Source organism: Myotis davidii, unplaced genomic scaffold (assembly GCF_000327345.1).
Source record: "Myotis davidii unplaced genomic scaffold, ASM32734v1 scaffold46, whole genome shotgun sequence".
In the NCBI taxonomy this organism is placed as follows: Eukaryota; Metazoa; Chordata; class Mammalia; order Chiroptera; family Vespertilionidae; genus Myotis; species Myotis davidii.
Window position 1 is genome coordinate 2,480,243 of NW_006383006.1, and position 18,511 is coordinate 2,498,753.

Consider the following 18,511-nt stretch of genomic DNA (forward strand, 5'->3'; position numbering starts at 1 on the left):
AACTAACAAGGTCTTCACTTAGACCAGCATTTTTGGAAGAAATGAGGAGAGGCTGCGTACAAGCTTGGGGAGGCCATGAGCACCTCACCTTTACGGGCCCATCATTGCTCTCTGGGATTGGCTCAGACTTTAGGTATCTCTTCAGGTTGCCATCAAAGTAATCCTGCAGGAATCTCTCAAGAGCCTTGCCATCACGCCTGCCAATTGGAAAGCAAGTGTCAGGTTAATTTATTCCCATCACTGAGAGGATTAAAAGCAATTTCTTCGAATAGTTTCTCCATATTTTAGCTTTAATTTCAAGATTAGAATGAAATTGGAAGTTTAAAAAAATGGGGGGGGGCACTCTTATCTCTCAATATTCAGGACTACTGACTGAACAAAAAACCAATCACTTCTTAGTATTTCTAGTGTGTTCTTTGTGGATTAAAGGGCAGAAAAGAAAACATTGGTCTTCTGAAAATTCAATTCTACCTAAGGACCAGTTTTAATTTGTTGCTTTAGAGAACAGTGCCTATTTATGAAATCTCATTTTACTGATTCGTTCACAAGTAAGATTTTCGCTTGTGTTGATCTCCCAAAGTCTCAGACGATGAAAATCAAAAATTATCTGGGGACCTAAGACCTCTCCACTTCCCTGAGTTTACTGTAGGCCAATGTGCTATTCCAAGAAGAAAAAATATTCTGTAGGTTGAGAAGATATTGGTCTAAAATTACATAAATTTCAAAGAGATTGTCTAGTGTTCTTTATGGTACTATTTCTAATGGCAGGGTGGAAACAATCATGTAAGAATTCCAAGCTGCCATCTTTCATTATGATTTATCATGATCCTTAAAGTAAGGACCTGTAATTAATTGAGAAAAGTGAGTCATAAGGTGTTGACTAGAAGACCTATCTTCACATTTGAACATTCACCTTTATAAATTCTCAGTAGTGTAAAAGGCTTAATAGTTTCCTTGAAGAATCAAATCCCAAACCCAGGCTAACATGTAACTCACGAGAATTCCTCCTGCATGACAAACTTCTCTCCTTTTGCAGTTCTGATAGCAACAACAGGAATCTCTCCGGCAGTGCTTTCCAAACCAAAATCGGAAAGATCATGGCTAAAGGTTTTGCGGCTAGCTACGGCAAAGTTAAGCTTGTGTCCAGCATCCAGGAACTTCTTTGCTACCATCATCACCCTGTGGGAAACAAGAGAAATTTATGCCTATGCCAAGATTACAACAGGGTGGTACAGCACTTCTGAAACCAAGAAGCAAGAGTCTAGAAAGCAAAGACTAAGTTTTATAGTCCATGCAGCCCACAAGGCAAAGGCATACCTATGGAAGATATGTCCAATAGATTTTAGAAATAGTTTGTTATGTATGAACTGTTCTCATTCTTGTCTGCTCTCCCATCACACATGGTAACAGGATAGCTAGAAGGAACTGTTTACACCCTGGGTAAGCCTGTTTACAAAGGGGAAATACGACCCTTATTACCTGTTTCTCCAGTAGTTGGAACCTTTAGCATTCTTTTCGTAGTCCACATCATAGTATGCCACAAGTAAGTCCTTGCCCTGTATCAAGTCTTTATTATCTTCTGTCATGTGAGGGCAGATACCAAAACTGAAATGAAATAATACATTATCAAATTTGGTAGGTTTATATTTGTATTACGGAATTATCAAAGTAACTGATAGAACTTAAAAAGAAATTTTCAACATATAGGACAAGTACTGAGCGATATACCTTGCAGGACAATGGAGTTCTAGGGTTCACACATGACTGCTTTAATATAAACTTCAACTATTATTATTATAATCCCTTGACTGAGACTATTTAATCCAAAACATGGCTTAGTTTAATAACTGAGAAATACAATATATAATGAAGCCAAGAAATCCCAAACAAGTTATAAAGAGGTACTCACATGTTTTCCTGGATAAATTTTTTAATCTTGCCACTGGTCATTTTCTGTTCTTTATATGCCGAAGTTTTGTCTTCAAACTTGTTCGTCAGATGTGAAGGACGAAACAAGGTGATACCTCTTAAAAAAAAAAAAGTCTTAGTACGTAGATAGCAGAACTGTCTCCCATCTTTTATTTAAAGCTCAGATTATCTACTCTTGCTGCCACTTTTACTATCACCATTTAAGCACATAAGGACTCTTTTTGGGGACCACAGACTTGGCAACATGACCTTCTTATCAACACTAAGATGCTAACTAACTTAATCTCAAGTGTAATAATTGGGCTTAAGGGTTTAATAAACTCTGGATTGAAAAGTTATGAGATCTTGGTTCTAATTCTAGTTCTACCACTATTTCAAAGACCCTGCACCAGGCATCAATTTAATTCTTCTGGGCTTCAGCTCTTTCATCAGTACAAAAGGGGGTTAGAGTAGATGATTAATGTTTAACCTTTAAAAACTATAACAAATACAAACAACTCCCTCCAAAGCCCCAATATGTGCAATACAATAAAGCAGAGCTTGCTCTTATTGGAAGGTACCTTGTCCTGCCACTCTCCTACACAGAAAGAAAATTACTTTATTAGAGAAAATATCTTTAAGATTTTTCCCAGCTGTAATATTCTATAGGTAGGTATACAATTATAATATTTGGCTTGAGTTCATTGAAAATTCCTTTGTTCTAGATTTCTTTATACCAATAAACCAAGTTTACAAATACATGCTGGGCAAAGCAAGAATGTGAATAGGGCACCTTAAGACATCTTCATATAAGAATGTCACAAACTTTTCAGTGAAACTTTTAATCGGGTGCTGGTAGACCAATTTAAATGGGAGCGTGAGAGGCAGCCACAATGAACAAATCTAAGGTTAAAAGGCTGACACATAGTGTCCTTAGTGAGCCATAATGGCTCCAGTTCCATTTATAGACCTGGTGTCTCTCAATCTAAAAGGCAGAACCGTATGATCAAGGCTGCCAACTCTGCAGCCAGACTTTCTAGGTTCAAATACCAGTTCTGCCACTTACTATGTAAAGCTAGAAAAATTACTTAACCTCTCTGAGGGTTTTCTCCTCTGTAAAATAGGGAAAATAATAGATCTGTCTCATCTGGTTGTTAAGAGAATTAAATGAGTTAACAGTAAATGACACAGTAAACACTACATAGTTTGTTAAATATGACTAAGTAACACTAGCCCTTGGCACACTTTTAAAAAGCTTTATGTGCTCACCCTGAGTGATCTTATCTAGTCCAATGGTTCCCATAATCATTCATATGTGGATGACCTATAAATCTTTATCTCTAGCTCAGAAATTCTCCTGATTTCTAGTCTCATCTATCCAATTGTCTATCCACTGGGTCTTCACCACCTGGATGTCACATGAACCCCTCAAATTCACTGTGACAAAATAGAACGCATAATCATTACCCCCCAATTTGTTTCTGTCCTTTTTCCTAGCTTGACGATGACTGTCATGGGCCCAGTCACTTTAGAAGCCTAGACTCTAGCTCTTCCCCTTTTCACACATAGGAATTAAGCCCTATGTTTTACTACTCAGTCCTTCCTCTTCATTGCTCCTAATACTACCTTAATTTTTACTCTCAGATGTCACCCTTAGTTTACTCTCTTGATTGCCTTGCCATCTCTCCCATTTCAAACCACCACCATATGGGTGCCAGTGACTTTTCTCTTAAAACACATTAACATTATTCTTCAACCCAAAGTCTTCCAATGGAGCTCAAATGTCTAAAATCTAAAATCTAAATTCTTCTGTATGGCACTTAACATTTATAATTTGGTCCCTTCTTAGCTCTCTAAACCTTACCTTCCACTATGACTTGTTACTACAAGTCCTAACATGCCTAGATTGTTTTACATTTCATCGCCAGCACTCTTGCTGCTCTATCCGGAATAATTTTTATCCCAAGTGCCATAACCTGCCTGGAAAAATTCATCTGTCAAGACACATACCAAGCCTCACCTCTAGGAAGATTTTTCTGATGCTACTCGGCACTCCAGAAGAAAATAAAATCACCCCTCTCCTTTGTAATTCCACTCTTCCCAGCATATGTCTATCATAACACCTATAATGCTCACTTCACACTTACATTTTTACATATATTCACTGTTTCTACCTACAAGTTGCCCTCAAAGGTTGCAACAGTGTCCAGAACTTAGCTTAATGCCTAGCAAGAGCTCAATAAATCTTTAAAAAACAGTCAAGCATTAAAAATCACCAGTTCACACAATAGCACTTGGTCCATAGATTTACAAGGGCATACATCTCAGACACTTACTCTCCATCATCATCATACTTGTTCACCAGAGACTCAATATTGGTGTGTGCAAATCGGTAGTTATCCCTCAAGTTGCTGGCTGCTTTTAGAAATTCAGAGTGAGCTTCACTGAATAAATCCTTGAAAAAACCTATATGAGAAATGTCAAACACAAGGGAGAAATAGTAAATGCCGAGATATAATTCAAAACTTTTAAATTCTTCTACTTTTTTAAATTGAATTTTTTAGAGCAGAAAGGGTCAGGGTTGGGAGTGTGGAGGGTAGAGAGAGCAACATCAATCACGCATTTGTTGTTCCACCCATTTATGCATAATGGTTGTTTCCTGTATGTGCCCCGACTGGAGAGCGAATCCGAAACCTTGGCATATCGGGACGACACTCGAACCAACTGAGCTACCCAGCGAGGGCTAAATTCTATTTTTTTAAAGCCTTTATTCCATTATGGACAAGCAAAGCAACGAAGGCAGGAGGATTGGGTCTGCTCTGCCATGACTACCTTGGAAATCTGACAAAACCCTTAGGATGAGAATTCTTCCTGTACCTTTTAAAATATTTTTGAATAAGCCAAAATAGAGGATTTGTCAGGGTTCAAGTCTTAGTTTTTCACAATTAAATAAATTATTTGTGCAAATTGCATAACTCCTTAAAGTTTCAGGATTAAATAAGGCAGTATGTCAAAATAAAGGTAAATCACTTCACCATATTTTTTTGTCTTTTCTTTAGAAACTTCAAGTTTAGAAAAGTGAATGAAACAAATGTTTAATAAATGTCTGCTTGTGGTTAACTCCTTGTAAAATATACTGAATTAGTAAAATCCAGCTGATAAATGGCTTTTAGCCAAATCTAAATTATAAACTATCTTCTAGTCCCAGAAAGTCAGTTTTATTATAATATTAGGAGATTAAGAGAAGCACAAACACAGCTTATATGTTTAAATTTATTCTTTAGTCAAATGTATTATACATATAAAACAAAACAAAGAACACCCAACATGTAGAATTGGTTCAAGTTATTTTAAGGATAAAATGAGATACTGCAACACTTGGGAAAGCAAAGATAGCTGTAAAAATAAATACATAGCAATGTGATCTTAAATTTTAAATTCCCCATGATTGTGAAAATAGCAGACACAGAGGTCTATTATTTACTTGTGTCCTGCCACCTTAAAACCCTATTTTCAGTCATAACTACCCTATTACTTGAGTTAAAGTTAAGAGTTTAAGACATGGTAGAAAAAGCTGAAGATATTCCTATTTCAGCCCTTTCATTGAAATTACATTTTTACATCTGTAAGAACAAAGACACTCAAAACACCAATTTTTTCCCCATTATAGAAATGCTGAGCTAATTCTGTGAGTTGTATTTTTAACTGTCTCCAATGTTACCAAAACTGTTTTAACTTTGTTGTTTACTCAGACATACAGTGTTTTTGAAAGCAAGTCGATGATTCTGTGGCATAATTAAATATTTGCTACTTACCCACCACAGAAGCATCCTTATCGCCAATGAACTTCTCAAATTCTTCCTCAGTCTTAAGAGGAACTGAAGCTGGTCCTGCTTGCTTCTTCAGGTGGCTGACAATTCCATCTTAAAGGATAAGAAGAAAGATTATAGACTGAAGGGTCCCAGATTCGATTCCGGTCAGGGGCATGTACCTTGGTTGTGGGCACATCCCCGGTGGGAGGTGTGCAGGAGGCGGCTGATCGATGTTTCTCTCTCATCGATGTTTCTAACTCTCTATCCCTCTCCCTTCCTCTCTGTAGAAAATCAGTAAGATATATTTTAAAAAAACAACAACAACAACAAAAAACCAGCAGCATACATATATGCTGTTCTGTATTTTATTTGTCATTTACCATAATTTAGAGACAATTTATGTCAATGTACATAGAACTCCTTCAATCTTTTTTACGAATGCATACATAGTATTTAATTGTATAGATGTACCAAAATTTACTTAACCAGAAACAACTGATGGACATTTATTTCAAATTTCTTGCTGCTATAAATGATTCTAAAATAAACAACTTTTTTTTTTTTAATCCTCACCCAAGGATATTTTTCCCATTGATTTCAATGGGAATAGAGAGAGTGGAAGGGAAGGAGAAGGTGGAGAAAGAGAGAGAAAAACACATCGATTGGTTGTCTCCCACATGTGCCCTGACCAGGGTCAGAGATCAAGCCTGAGACCCTTCAATCCGAGGGCCGATGCTGTAACAACTGAGCGAACCAGCTAGAGCAGTAACTGCATTTATAATTGTTAAACTGCCCCCGCCCCCAAGAGACTACTTATTTATACCCCTACTAGTGATGTAGTGAAGTGTTTACAACAGTACAAATTTAAATAATGACTTTGTGAATATAATTCTCTGCCTAGAACACTCCTGACCTGTGTATCCACCATCAGTAAGTACCAGGGCATCCTTTGCTCTTTGTTTGTTTCAAATATATTTTTATTGATTTCAGAGAGGAAGGGAGAGGGAGAGAGGGTAGAAACATCAATGATGAGAGAGAATCATTGATTGGCTGCCTCCTGCACACCTCACACTGGGGATTAAGCCTGCAACCCAGGCATGTGCTCTGACCAGGAATCGAACTGTGACCTCCTGATGCATAGGTCCACGCTTAACGAGCCACGCCGGCTGGGCTCAATATCACCTTAATGAAGCCTTCGCCGACCATCCTATTGTAACTAAAACCTATTCAACCTCCAAAGTTCCTTTATCTCTTTCTTGTTTATCTTCCTCTACAAAACTTTTCACCCATCTAATTAATATACTTGATCCTTAATATTTTTATCTCTTTCTCCCCACTACAAAGTAAGTTCCAAATCGGCAGGGATTTTTGTTTGTTTTGCTGATATATACCTAGCTTTAAGAATAATACCTAGCACATAAGTTCAGAAAACATCATTTTGCAGATAATAACAATTCCCTTATTCTCAAGTAGCACAAAGACTTACTTATAGTCTTACTAAAATTTAAAAGCAGAAAATGCAATGACTGGGCAAGCTTGAACAGGAGTTTAACTACATACAGGTAAAACCATTCCACCTACAGGATCCACCCAAATCATACTTTCCTACTGAGGTGAAATGGGCTAGATAAAATAATTTAGACGTAATAAGCACACACAAAAATATCTTTTTATCCTAAAACCTAGTTGACAGACCATTATTCTACTTTCTTTTGGGGCCTAAAACCATTCATAGGTTCAAAATGCTTACAGACCAGAGACAGTGCAAGTCTCCATAATATTCTACCTCTTCCACCCATTTTCTCTTATAAGTACTCTAATAATTTGCTAACTGGTTGACACAGAATACTGTTTAACTACCTTACTTTGTAAGGTTGATTTTCTCATGGATCCCCCTCCCCCTTACATGTTTTCCTCCATTGCAGAGGATGGGTTGTATCAACAGGTTAGTTGAAACTGGAATGAATTGTTTAGTCTTTGAGGGGACTGTTATTACTATATCACAATATAAATTATTATGAAAACTTTTAATTCAGGGTTATGATGAAAAGTGTTACTTTTCTCCAAGAGTATTTAAATGCTCTGGAAGGTATAGTGGGAGCACTGAATAACCACTTTATGTAGGAAGGCTAACAGTATAGTTCTTAAAGGAGTACATGAACAAAATAATCCATCCTAAGTAGCCAAACATCTCACCTCCCAGTCAAATGCTGAGAAATTTTCGAGTTAAAAAAAAACAAAAACCTAAGTTGCAAGTCCAAGTGAGAATATTTGCCTAGAAGCAAATAACCCCCTGGTTGGGTTTATCTACAATTTTCTTACTTATTGTCCAACTTTAGAAAAACCATATTAATTAAACTCTAATTGCTGACTTTACCCTAAATAAAACGAATAAAATCTGAATGGTAACATGGGTTCTTCATTAATGATTTTAAGCTCAGAAAAAATAATATGAAAAAAATTTGGAGTTTTGACTAAATGATACCAGTTGGCCTAAAATATTTATTCCTGCATTAAAGAGTTCCTGAGTATCCACCACTGGTGCCAGTGGAGGCGCTGGGAACAGAGTAGTATATAAACCAAACAAGGCCTCCGCTCTCTTGGAGCTTGCAATTCATAGGAAATCTCTACCCCGGCCGCTGTGGCTCAACGGTTGAGCGTCAACTTATGAACCAGGAGGTCATAGCTCGATTCCAGGTCAGGGCACATATCTGGGTTGTGGCCTCCATCCCCAGTGTGGGGTGTGCAGGAGGCAGCCAATCAATGATTCTCTCTCATCGATGTTTCCATTTCTCTCTCCCTTTTCCTTCCGCTCTGGGAAAGCCTGGGGAGGTGGAGGGTAAAATTTAAGCCATGATCTGAAAAAGGAGCAAGCCATGCAAACACAGGGAAGATCAGCTCAGGCTATGAATACAGCCAGGACAAAAGTCCTAAAGTGAAGCAGTCTTCAGAATTAGGAATGGATCATGCTATGTAGAGCTTTGTGCATGGGTAACAATCACACTGAAAAATTTTCACATCGCCTAAAATGCCCAAACTGAACCTCTTTCTTTTTTTTTTTTTTTAAATATATTTTATTGATTTTTTACAGAGAGGAAGGGAGAGAGATAGAGAGTCAGAAACATCGATGAGAGAGAAACATCGACCAGCTGCCTCCAGCACATCTCCCACTGGAGATGTGCCCGCAACCCAGGTACATGCCCTTGACCGGAACCGAACCTGGGACCTTTCAGTCCGCAGGCCGACGCTCTATCCACTGAGCCAAAGGATATTTTTCCATTGATTTTTCTTATTAGTTTACCATTATAGAAGGTAAAATGTGCCTGGACTTGATAGACTGAAGATAAAACTGTCTTTGTCAGCCTTCAAGCCGCATGGTCCCTGTGCCTTGGGTACACCGAGCTCAGTTATGTGTAAGGCCTTTTTGCACTGGCTTTCCCTTTGCCTAGAGGTTCTGATCCAGATTTTCTCATGGCTGGCTCCTTCCTGTCACTCAGGTCTCAGCTCAAATGTTACTTCCCTCATCACCTAACTATGAGGTGCTCCCAAGACCACATCAACTGGTATTATTTTCCTCCTTTCATGCTCTTACCACTAGCTGAATTTATCTTATCCATATACATTTTTTACATTAAAATTTTTGTTTTGTTTTTGTTAATCCTCACCCGAGGATATTTTTCCATTGATTTTTAGGGAGAGTGGAAGAGAGAGGGAAAGACAGAGAGAAGCATCGATGTGAGAGAAACACATCGATTGGCTGCCCACTGCATAAGCCTTGACAAGAGCCTGGGCCGGGGAGGAGCTTGCAACCGAGGTATGTGCCCCTGACTGGAATTGAACCTGGGACCCTTAGGTCCGCGGCTGACGCTCTATCCAGAGTCATACCAGCCAGGGTAACATTAAAATTTTTTAAACTGTGATAAAATATACAACATAAAATTTACCATCTTAACCATTTTTAATCGTACAGTTCTGTGGCATTAAGTACATCCACACTGTTATACAATCAACCTCCAGGACTGTTTTTATCTTGCAGAACTGAAATTCCACTGCTTATATAACTCCCTATTCTGCCCTCCCTACAGCCCCTGGCAATCACCATCCTACTTTCCATCTCTATGGATTAGACTACTGTAGGAACATCATATAGGTGGAATCACACAGTATTTGTCTTTTTTGTGACTAGCTTATCCCACTTAGCATAATGTCTTCAAGGTTCAACCATTTTGTAGTTCATGTCCAAAATACCTTTTAAACATGTATATCATTGTATGATATACACATTGATATATAATTTATTATTATTATTAATATACCACATTTGGTGTATCCACTCATTCACTGATGGACATTTGGGTTGCTTCTACCTTTCTGCTATTGTTGACTAATGGAGCTATAAACCTGGGTGTACAAGTATCTCTTTGAGATCCTGCTTTCAATTCTTTTGGGTATATACCCAGGTAGAACTGTTAGATCATATGATGTCTATTTTTAATAACTTGCCATTCTGTTTTCCATAGTAAGCTGCACCATTTTACATTCACACTAACAATTCAAAAGGGTTCCAGTTTCTCCACATCCTCGCAAGCACTTGTTATTTTGATAGTAGCCATCCTAATGGATGTGAAGTGGTAGAAACCTCTAAGTACTTTTAAACCTATTTGTTGCCTTCTTTTCATCTCCTAGAATGTAAACATCACAAGAGTAGGAACTGTCTGTTTTGTTTATCAATAAATACTGAGCACCTAGAATGTCCAGAATACCTAGCCCAGAGTACTCAACAATATTTGTCAAATGAAAAAATGCCTAGTATAACTCAAGTTCAAGTATTTTCTATATTACTTACATAATCTGTTCATTTAGAGAAGTTTTTTGTTAGCTACCAAACTGACCTCTTAGAATATAAATTTTAACCGTTTGGCTGCTGACGTATTTTTTCGGACATATGCCAAAACTGCAGCACTAATTGCGCGTGTATGGGAAAAAATGTAAAACACTTTTATACAAATTCTAGTGTTTTGGAGCAGCATTATTACGCTCTCCGCAGTCTTGGCATAAAAAAAAAAACAGGAGCGCTATCGTGCTCTTCGCATTTTTGGAGTAACATAAGAGCGCGATTGCGCTCCTTAGCAGTCAAACGGTTAAAGACCGAAAGTATGTTGTATAGAAAATTGTCCTGTTCACATTACAAAGAACAGGATACTTCAAGCATCCTTACCAGCAGTCCTGGGCCCATCATAAGCACCTGCTTCTTCACCATCTCTAAATATCTTCAGGGTTGGATATCCACTGACTCCATACTTATTACAGGTGTTTGTGTTGGCAGTACAATCAACCTAAAGATTAAAATGTATAAACCACTTGTTATCCAAATGCCTGCTTATAGGTTCTTCCTATATTTCCAAATATTAAGATTGGTCAAGTCATAAAGAATCAAACAATTCTTGACATACATGCCATGGAACATTAGATTTTAAAGGCAGACTGGTGCTGGGCTAGCTACATAAGAACTACCTAAGGAAATCTTTTAAATTTAGATCCCTGGGCCTCATACAAAACATACAAATGACAATTTAAATTCTGCCCTTGGAGTCTCTATTGTCTAAAATGGTCTCCACCTTTTTCCTGCCCCAGAACATGTGAGGGATAAATCACTTAAGTTAGTAACAGTGGCTTATTTTGATAATGATTATCATCAAGAGGATACATGGATAGGTGTACATACTATTTAGCTGGGGTGGAGTATAATTTGATTTGGCAAATCATCTAGTTATTAGCAAAGTTACCAATACTTGAATACCTGAGCTAGTATGAATCTTGGCTAAACTATAACATGACATTTAATGATACTAATGAAGAAGAAGGCAATTTCCATCTATTTAATCACCTGAGAGAATCCTGAGGTTCAGAAAAGTAATACAGGCTATAGCTACATTAAGACAGAAATTAAATCAAAACCAAACTCCTTTTTTCTATGACAAGCTGCCATAGAAACATTAGGATTAAAAGCAGTTTCTGCCCTGGCCAGTGTGGCTCAGTTGGCTGGGCGCTATCCCATGCACCGAAAGACAGTCAGGGCACATGCCCAGGTTGCAGACTCAATACCCAGTGTCGGGCATGCAGAAGGAAGCCAACTGATGTTTCACTCTCACATTGATGTTTCTCTCCCTCCCTCTCTAAAAATCAATTTTTTAAAAAAAGCAGTTTCCAAGAGTTCAAATAAATATGAACTATTTGAGACTGGCTGAGATGTGAGCTTTAAGACTGGAATAAATATGGGTTTAATACAGAATAAATGCAAAATTCTGGAAGCATTACTTTGATTATAAAAGCACATACATGTTTGTAGTAGACCAATAATCAACATCCTCATGCTATTTTCCTATTCCACATCGTGACTATCATGATAGTATAAGGAATTATTTACTCAATAATTTTCTTCTAATCTTGACTACTGTACTCTTACTTTCCGTATTTCCTCTTAATTCGTAGTGACCATATTTTACATGTTTCTTTTGTCAATAATTCCCTTAGTTCCACTACTTTTAGGAAGTCTTGTATGCGAAGGAACCGCTGAGCTAAAGCCAGCCCAGTTCCACTACTTTTAATAGTTTGAAACTATAATTGATACAATAGTCACCTGTGTATTTTTCCAGAAACTAATGTTCTCTCTTAGCAACATAAGAGTAGAGGAAATGTTAATTTTACAAACTATTATTTAAAATACCTCATTTCTTGCCCTGGCCAGGTGGCTCAGTTGGTTGGAGCATCGTCCCATACACAAAAAGGTTGCGGGTTCGATTCTCGGTCAGAGCACATAACCAGGTTATGGATTTGATCTCTGGTCAGGGCATGTATGGGAGGTAACCAATCGATGTTTCTCTCGCCCTTCCTTTATCTAAAATCAAGAAACATATCCTTGGGTGAGGACTTAAAAAAAATAAATAAAAAAGAGTGCCTTCTCTGGGGGGCTCCTGTGAGGATTAAAAAGACAATGCAAGTAGAATACCTGGCACCGAGTAGAGGCTCTGTCCCTGTCCCTGCACTCAGAGCAGGAGGCCCTTCACTGCATCATCACCTCCATCACCCAGTCCCAGCTGATGTCTCTTAAGCCAAGTGTATTCTAAGGGCCCTTACCAAATAAGTGATTCTTTGATAAGTCATCAGAACCCAATGATTAACATCAATTTTATTTTTTTTTTGGTGGTATGTGCAGATTTGATCTGCATCTACACCATTCACATTTCTCTTGTCAACAAATAAAAATAAATACTTCCATAGCCATGTTGCCTTCCTTTTTTATGAAAAGTTATATTTATGGTACAGAAACCATTTAATAGATGTAGAATAAACAGTGTACAATAAACAGTGATCATATCTTGCCCTCTTTCTTTATATTTTCATTTTTTAAGAAATAAGGAAACACAAGGGCCAGGTGGCTCAGTTGGTTGGAGCATCGTCCCATACACAAAAAAGCTGTGGGATAGATTCCCAGTCAGGGCACATACCCAGGTTGTGGGTTCCACTCCAGTTGGATGTTTCTCTCTCCCACCTCCCCCCGCTTCTTCCCGCTCTAAAAGCAATAAAAAAAAAGCACCCCACATATCCTCAGGCAGGGGTCCTCAAACTACGGCCCGCCAAAAACATTTATCCGGCTGGCCGGGTGTTTTTGCCACCGCTGCCTGTTGCTGAATTTGTTCACAGTTTTTTTTAAAACTATAGTCCGGCCCTCCAACGGTCTGAGGGACAGTGAACTGGCCCCCTGTTTAAAAAGTTTGAGGACCCCTGTCCTCAGGTGACGATTAAAAACAACAAAGCTTGCCCTGCTTGTGTAGCTCAATGGTTGAGCAGCAGAACCAGGAACCAGGAGGTCACCAGTTTGATTCCTGGCCAGGGTACAAGACCAGGTTGCAGTCTTGATTCCCACTTGGGGGCATGCAGGAGGCAGCCGATTGATGTTTCTCTTTCATCGATATTTTTATATCTCCCTTTCCTTCCTCTCTCTCACATTAAAAAAAAACACCCCACCTCATTTTTTAAAATGAAGAATCCACCTATACTCACCTTTGCTAATGGGACTATTCCTTTTAATCTAGTAGCTGCAGCTTCATACTCAGGGGCAAGCCTCTTGCAGTGTCCACACCTATACAGATATATTAAAAAAAAAAAAAAAGCCAAATTCTCAATTTAATCCTGTAAGTCTAACTTTATTTCTCTAGGAAGAACCCCAAACTATACTACTTCAGAACTAGTAGCTGCTTTATCTGAACAACCCCCATTAGTAATTAGGGTAAACCAAAGCTCTCAGAAGATAAAAGTATTATCTCCAGCCTAAGGTTGATTCTATAGGAGATGAGTCCAAAGCAACATCTATTTTCTCAATAAAAGTGCAACTGAGTCCTGAAAGTGGTAGTCAAAAGTATCTTTCACATTAAAGAGGTAAAGGGCTGCCTGGGGCTCAGTGATTGTGAGTGTTGACCTATGAACCAGGTCACAGTTCAATCTGGGCACATGCTCAGTTTGTCTCTTGATCCCCAGTGGGGGCCTGCAAGAAACAGCTGATCAGTGATTCTCTCTTATCACTGACGTTTCTCTCTCCCCCTCTCTCCCTTATCAATAATATATATATATATATATTAAAAAAAAATCTCTATATATAAAAGCCTTAGCAACCATTATGACTGGTCGACCGAACGGCTGATTGCTGTGATATGTACTGACCACCAGGGAGCAGGCGCCCAATGCAGGAGCTGCCCCCTGGTGGTCAGTGCACTCCCACAGCCAACGTCCTGCAGCCAGGACGGCCAACCTCCTGCCATCCCTCCCCCTGGCTGGCAGGCCCCAATCGGGACTGGGTGAGATGGCCCTGATCAGCCCCAATCGCCGGCCAGGCCAAGGGACCCCATCCATGCACAAACCTGTGCACCTGGCCTCTAGTATATATATATAGTGACTGAAACCTGTAAGGTTCCAAGTATAATACTGACTCAGTAAGAATCACCATCAAGTATTTTTTCTCTATCCCTTCAATATGACGTTTTTTTTTCAAAATATATTTTATTGATTTTTCACATTCCCGCAGTCCCTCCCCTCGGCCAGCCAGGTGGTCAGTGCACTCCCACAGCCAACGTCCTGCAGCCAGGACGGCCAACCTCCTGCCCTCCCTCCCCCTGGCTGGCCGGCCCCAATCGGGACTGGGTGAGATGGCCCTGATCAGCCCCAATCGCCGGCCAGGCCAAGGGACCCCATCCATGCACACATCTGTGCACCTGGCCTCTAGTATATATATATAGTGACTGAACCCTGTACGGTTCCAAGTATAATACTGACTCAGTAAGAATCACCATCAAGTATTTTTTCTCCATCCCTTCAATATGACGTTTTGACCAGAAACCCAGTTTGAGGGGATAGCAGAATGGAGCCCAGAAGGTACTCATTCGTCATAGATACTCTAGCAACTCACTGGGGGTTTTCCCCCACCCTCAACTGAATCACAGCATCTGAATGACATATTTAAGAGCATAGGCCAGCTCTAGCTGGTTTGGTTCAGTGTGGGTATTGTGTCAGCCTGAGGACTGAAGGGTCACGGGTTCAATTCTGGTCAAGGGCACATGCCCAGGTAATAGGCTCAATTCCCTAGTAGGGTGCGCACAGGAGGCAGCCATCAATGATTCTCATCATTGATGTTTCTCTCTCTCCCTCTCCCTTCCTCTCTGAAATCAATAAAAATATATTTAAAACAAGAAAAAGTGTGTAGGCCTGATTTTTATAGCTATACAATTCACCTGGCTACAAGAACTGATGAGAATAAAACATTGTCAATTAGAATGTTCCCAGAGGGCCATCAGAAACACCTGCTCCTCTGCCTGAAAGTCCTAACAGTGACATAAATATACTGTATATGCAATGGGGGGAGAGGAGCAACATAATCCTCCTTAGTGTACAGCTAGCACTAGCTGTGTATCATCTCTTCAAAAGCCAATGGGTTGCTGAGGGGTTACTTTGAGAAGGTGAATAGTTCTGTAATCTCTCCAAATAGCAAAAATAGAATAAGAAAAGCAAAGGAAGGAAACATAGAAGAAACTTGAGCTGATATATTTCATAATCAACAGTCTCAAAATTTATTAAAAAATAGTTTTACTTATTTCAGAGAAGAAGGGAGAGGGAGATAGAAACATCAATGATGACAGAATATCATTGATAGGCTGCCTCCTGCACACCCCGCACTGTGGATTGAGCCTGCAACCCAGGCATATGCCCTGACTGTGAATCGAATCGTGACCTGGTTCATAGGTCAATGCTCAACCACTGAGCCCCGCCAGCCTGGTCTCAAAATGTAAGTGATGAATAAGCAATGTGGAAGCATTTGCCCCTAAAACTTGTTTAAAACAAAGAACTACAAGAGCTTATATTCTTCAAGGTCTTTAGGAGTTCTATTAAAAAATCATTAGAAAGCTTAAATGAAGAAAAGGTGGTATTTTTAAAAAAAGACTGTAATATTATATTAGCTGTTGCTTAGGGTCACACACATACTATCACACACATTAAAAGTATAAAAGGACCAAATGATAAATACCAAATTCAGGATGGGGGAGTGCATAAGATGGGGAAGGGGTACACAGGGGGCTTCAACTGTATAGGTCTTTTTGTTAGACCTAGTAGAATAAATGGTATTCCTTATACTGCATTTTACAGATGCACATTTTACCATATTTGAAATTGGAATGTGTCTTCCAATCAGTAATAGCTTCAATGGTAGTATTTCTATCTTTGTAAGACATAAAATAATGATTCCTGCCCGGCCAGTGTGGCTCAGTGATTGAGCACCGACCTATGAACCAGGAAGTCACGATTGGATTCCTGGTCAGAGCATAGTAGGGGTCATGCCAGAAGCAGCTGATTGATGATGTGTCTTTCTCATCAATTTTTCTCTCTCTCCTTCTCCTTTCCTCTCTTGAAATTAATAAAAACATATTTTCAAAAAAATAATTTTTCTCTCAATCAGTGGTATCTTAGATGTGCCTGAAATATGCTTTTATTCATTATATCCTCTATATTCCTTTACTATTGCATAAGAAATTAAAATTTTGAGTACTTCGGTTGTAGCAAAATACACAAATTACAATTGATCTAATACCATAAAATAACCAATTTATCTGAGAAATCCAGGCTTTTGGGACAATAAAATTTCAAAAGTTAAAAAATGTATGTTCAAGGGAGTAAGATTTGGGTCTGGGCCTTTAAGGCTTCAGAAAGGACATGGTAGAATATTTTAGATAAAGGGAACAGTAAAACGAAGACAAAATTACTAGTGAGAATGATACATTCAGAGAACTGTGAAGCGCTTTTGCTATTAAGAGATAATAAATGTATTATGTGTATAAAGACTACACCAGCCAGCAATATTACAGGCCTGACAAGGGGGAAAGCAGAGAGAAAAATGCCACCTAGAGATAATATATTTTGCATGGCAGAAATGAAAGCTTGGTCCAGCATGGTAGCAATGAGAATAAAGAAGAAACAGAAGAGAGACTTCTGTTGACTTTGTAGTTACTGTCAAGAAGGCTGAAAACAGCCCTGACCGGTTTGGCTCAGTGGATGGAGGGTTGGCCTGCGGACTTAAGGGTCCCGGGTTCAAGGGCATGTACCTTGGTTGCAGGCACATACCCAGTAGGGGGTGTGCAGGAGGCAGCTGATCGATGTTTCTCTCTCATCGATGTTTCTGACTCTCTATCCCTCTCCCTTCCTTTCTGTAAAAAAACCAATAAAATATATATTTTTTTAAAAAAGGCTGAAAACAAAATTTGTCGCTTCTAGCACATCCTTCTGGTTCAAACTGTCTTCACTACAGGATTTCTAGTGTAACCCTCAACAAGTCAGTGGAGCACCTGCAGTGAAAACCAGAGTAAGAAGCAAGTGAAAGTTACAGAGTGGGGCAAAAGTTGTTTATATGGAAAATACAAAAATTAATAAATAATATAAGAATAAACTCAGTATTTCATGTACTCACATCTGTAAACCTACTTTTACTGAGACTTTTAAATATAGTTTTAAATTAAGGGTAATTGTGGCAGGGGTTGAAAAATTAATTAGCATGGATATACTGAGCTATCCCATGGATTGATAACCATTGTTACACTGGCCAGTATGGCTCAGTTGGTTGGAGCATCGTCTCGTACACCAAAAAGTTCTGGTTTAATTCCCACTTGGGGCACATACCCAGGTTGGGGGTTTGATCCCAGCTATACTGAGCTATCCCATGGATTGATAACCATTGTTACACTGGCCAGTATGGCTCAGTTGGTTGGAGCATCGACCCATAAACTGAAATGTTTAGGGTTAGCTCTTTGGTCAGGGCACATATCCAGGTTGCAGGTTCCTCCTATAAGAATAAACTCAGTATTTCATGTACTCACATCTGTAAACCTACTTTTACTGAGACTTTTAAATATAGTTTATGTGAGTGAAGGGAAAGTAGACCTGGTAGGGACTATCAAGGAGCTGAGACCAGAGTCATCAGGTAAAGGGGAGTGTGATCAAAGCTATAAGAACAGTCACAATGCTATTAAGTTCAAAGGAAGAACAGAAGGTGTGTACTTTAGACAAAACTGGTCAAATTTTAACCGTTTTCAACTGAACAGTTAGGTCATTCATATATTGCACAACCATAACCACAGCCTATCCATGGAACTCTTCATCTTGCAAAACTGAAACTCTGTACTCATTCAACAATAACCCTCCATTTCTCTCTCCCCCAACCCCTGGCCACCAATATTCTACTTTGGACTCTC

At 39.0% G+C, this 18,511-nt stretch overlaps 1 protein-coding gene across 1 annotated transcript in view; it reads right to left on the reverse strand.

Moving 5' to 3' along the window:
• Window positions 1-18,511, reverse strand: part of PDIA3 (protein disulfide isomerase family A member 3) — a 28,227-nt gene that overhangs the window by 4,513 nt on the left and 5,203 nt on the right. Inside the window, exons 2-9 of the mRNA XM_006778141.2 lie at window positions 13,785-13,863; window positions 10,939-11,056; window positions 5,724-5,831; window positions 4,245-4,374; window positions 1,910-2,026; window positions 1,480-1,605; window positions 997-1,179; window positions 89-197 (exon numbers count right to left, since the gene is read on the reverse strand). Coding sequence (XP_006778204.2) covers window positions 89-197; window positions 997-1,179; window positions 1,480-1,605; window positions 1,910-2,026; window positions 4,245-4,374; window positions 5,724-5,831; window positions 10,939-11,056; window positions 13,785-13,863 — 970 coding nt within the window. The remainder of the gene's footprint in view (window positions 1-88; window positions 198-996; window positions 1,180-1,479; window positions 1,606-1,909; window positions 2,027-4,244; window positions 4,375-5,723; window positions 5,832-10,938; window positions 11,057-13,784; window positions 13,864-18,511) is intronic.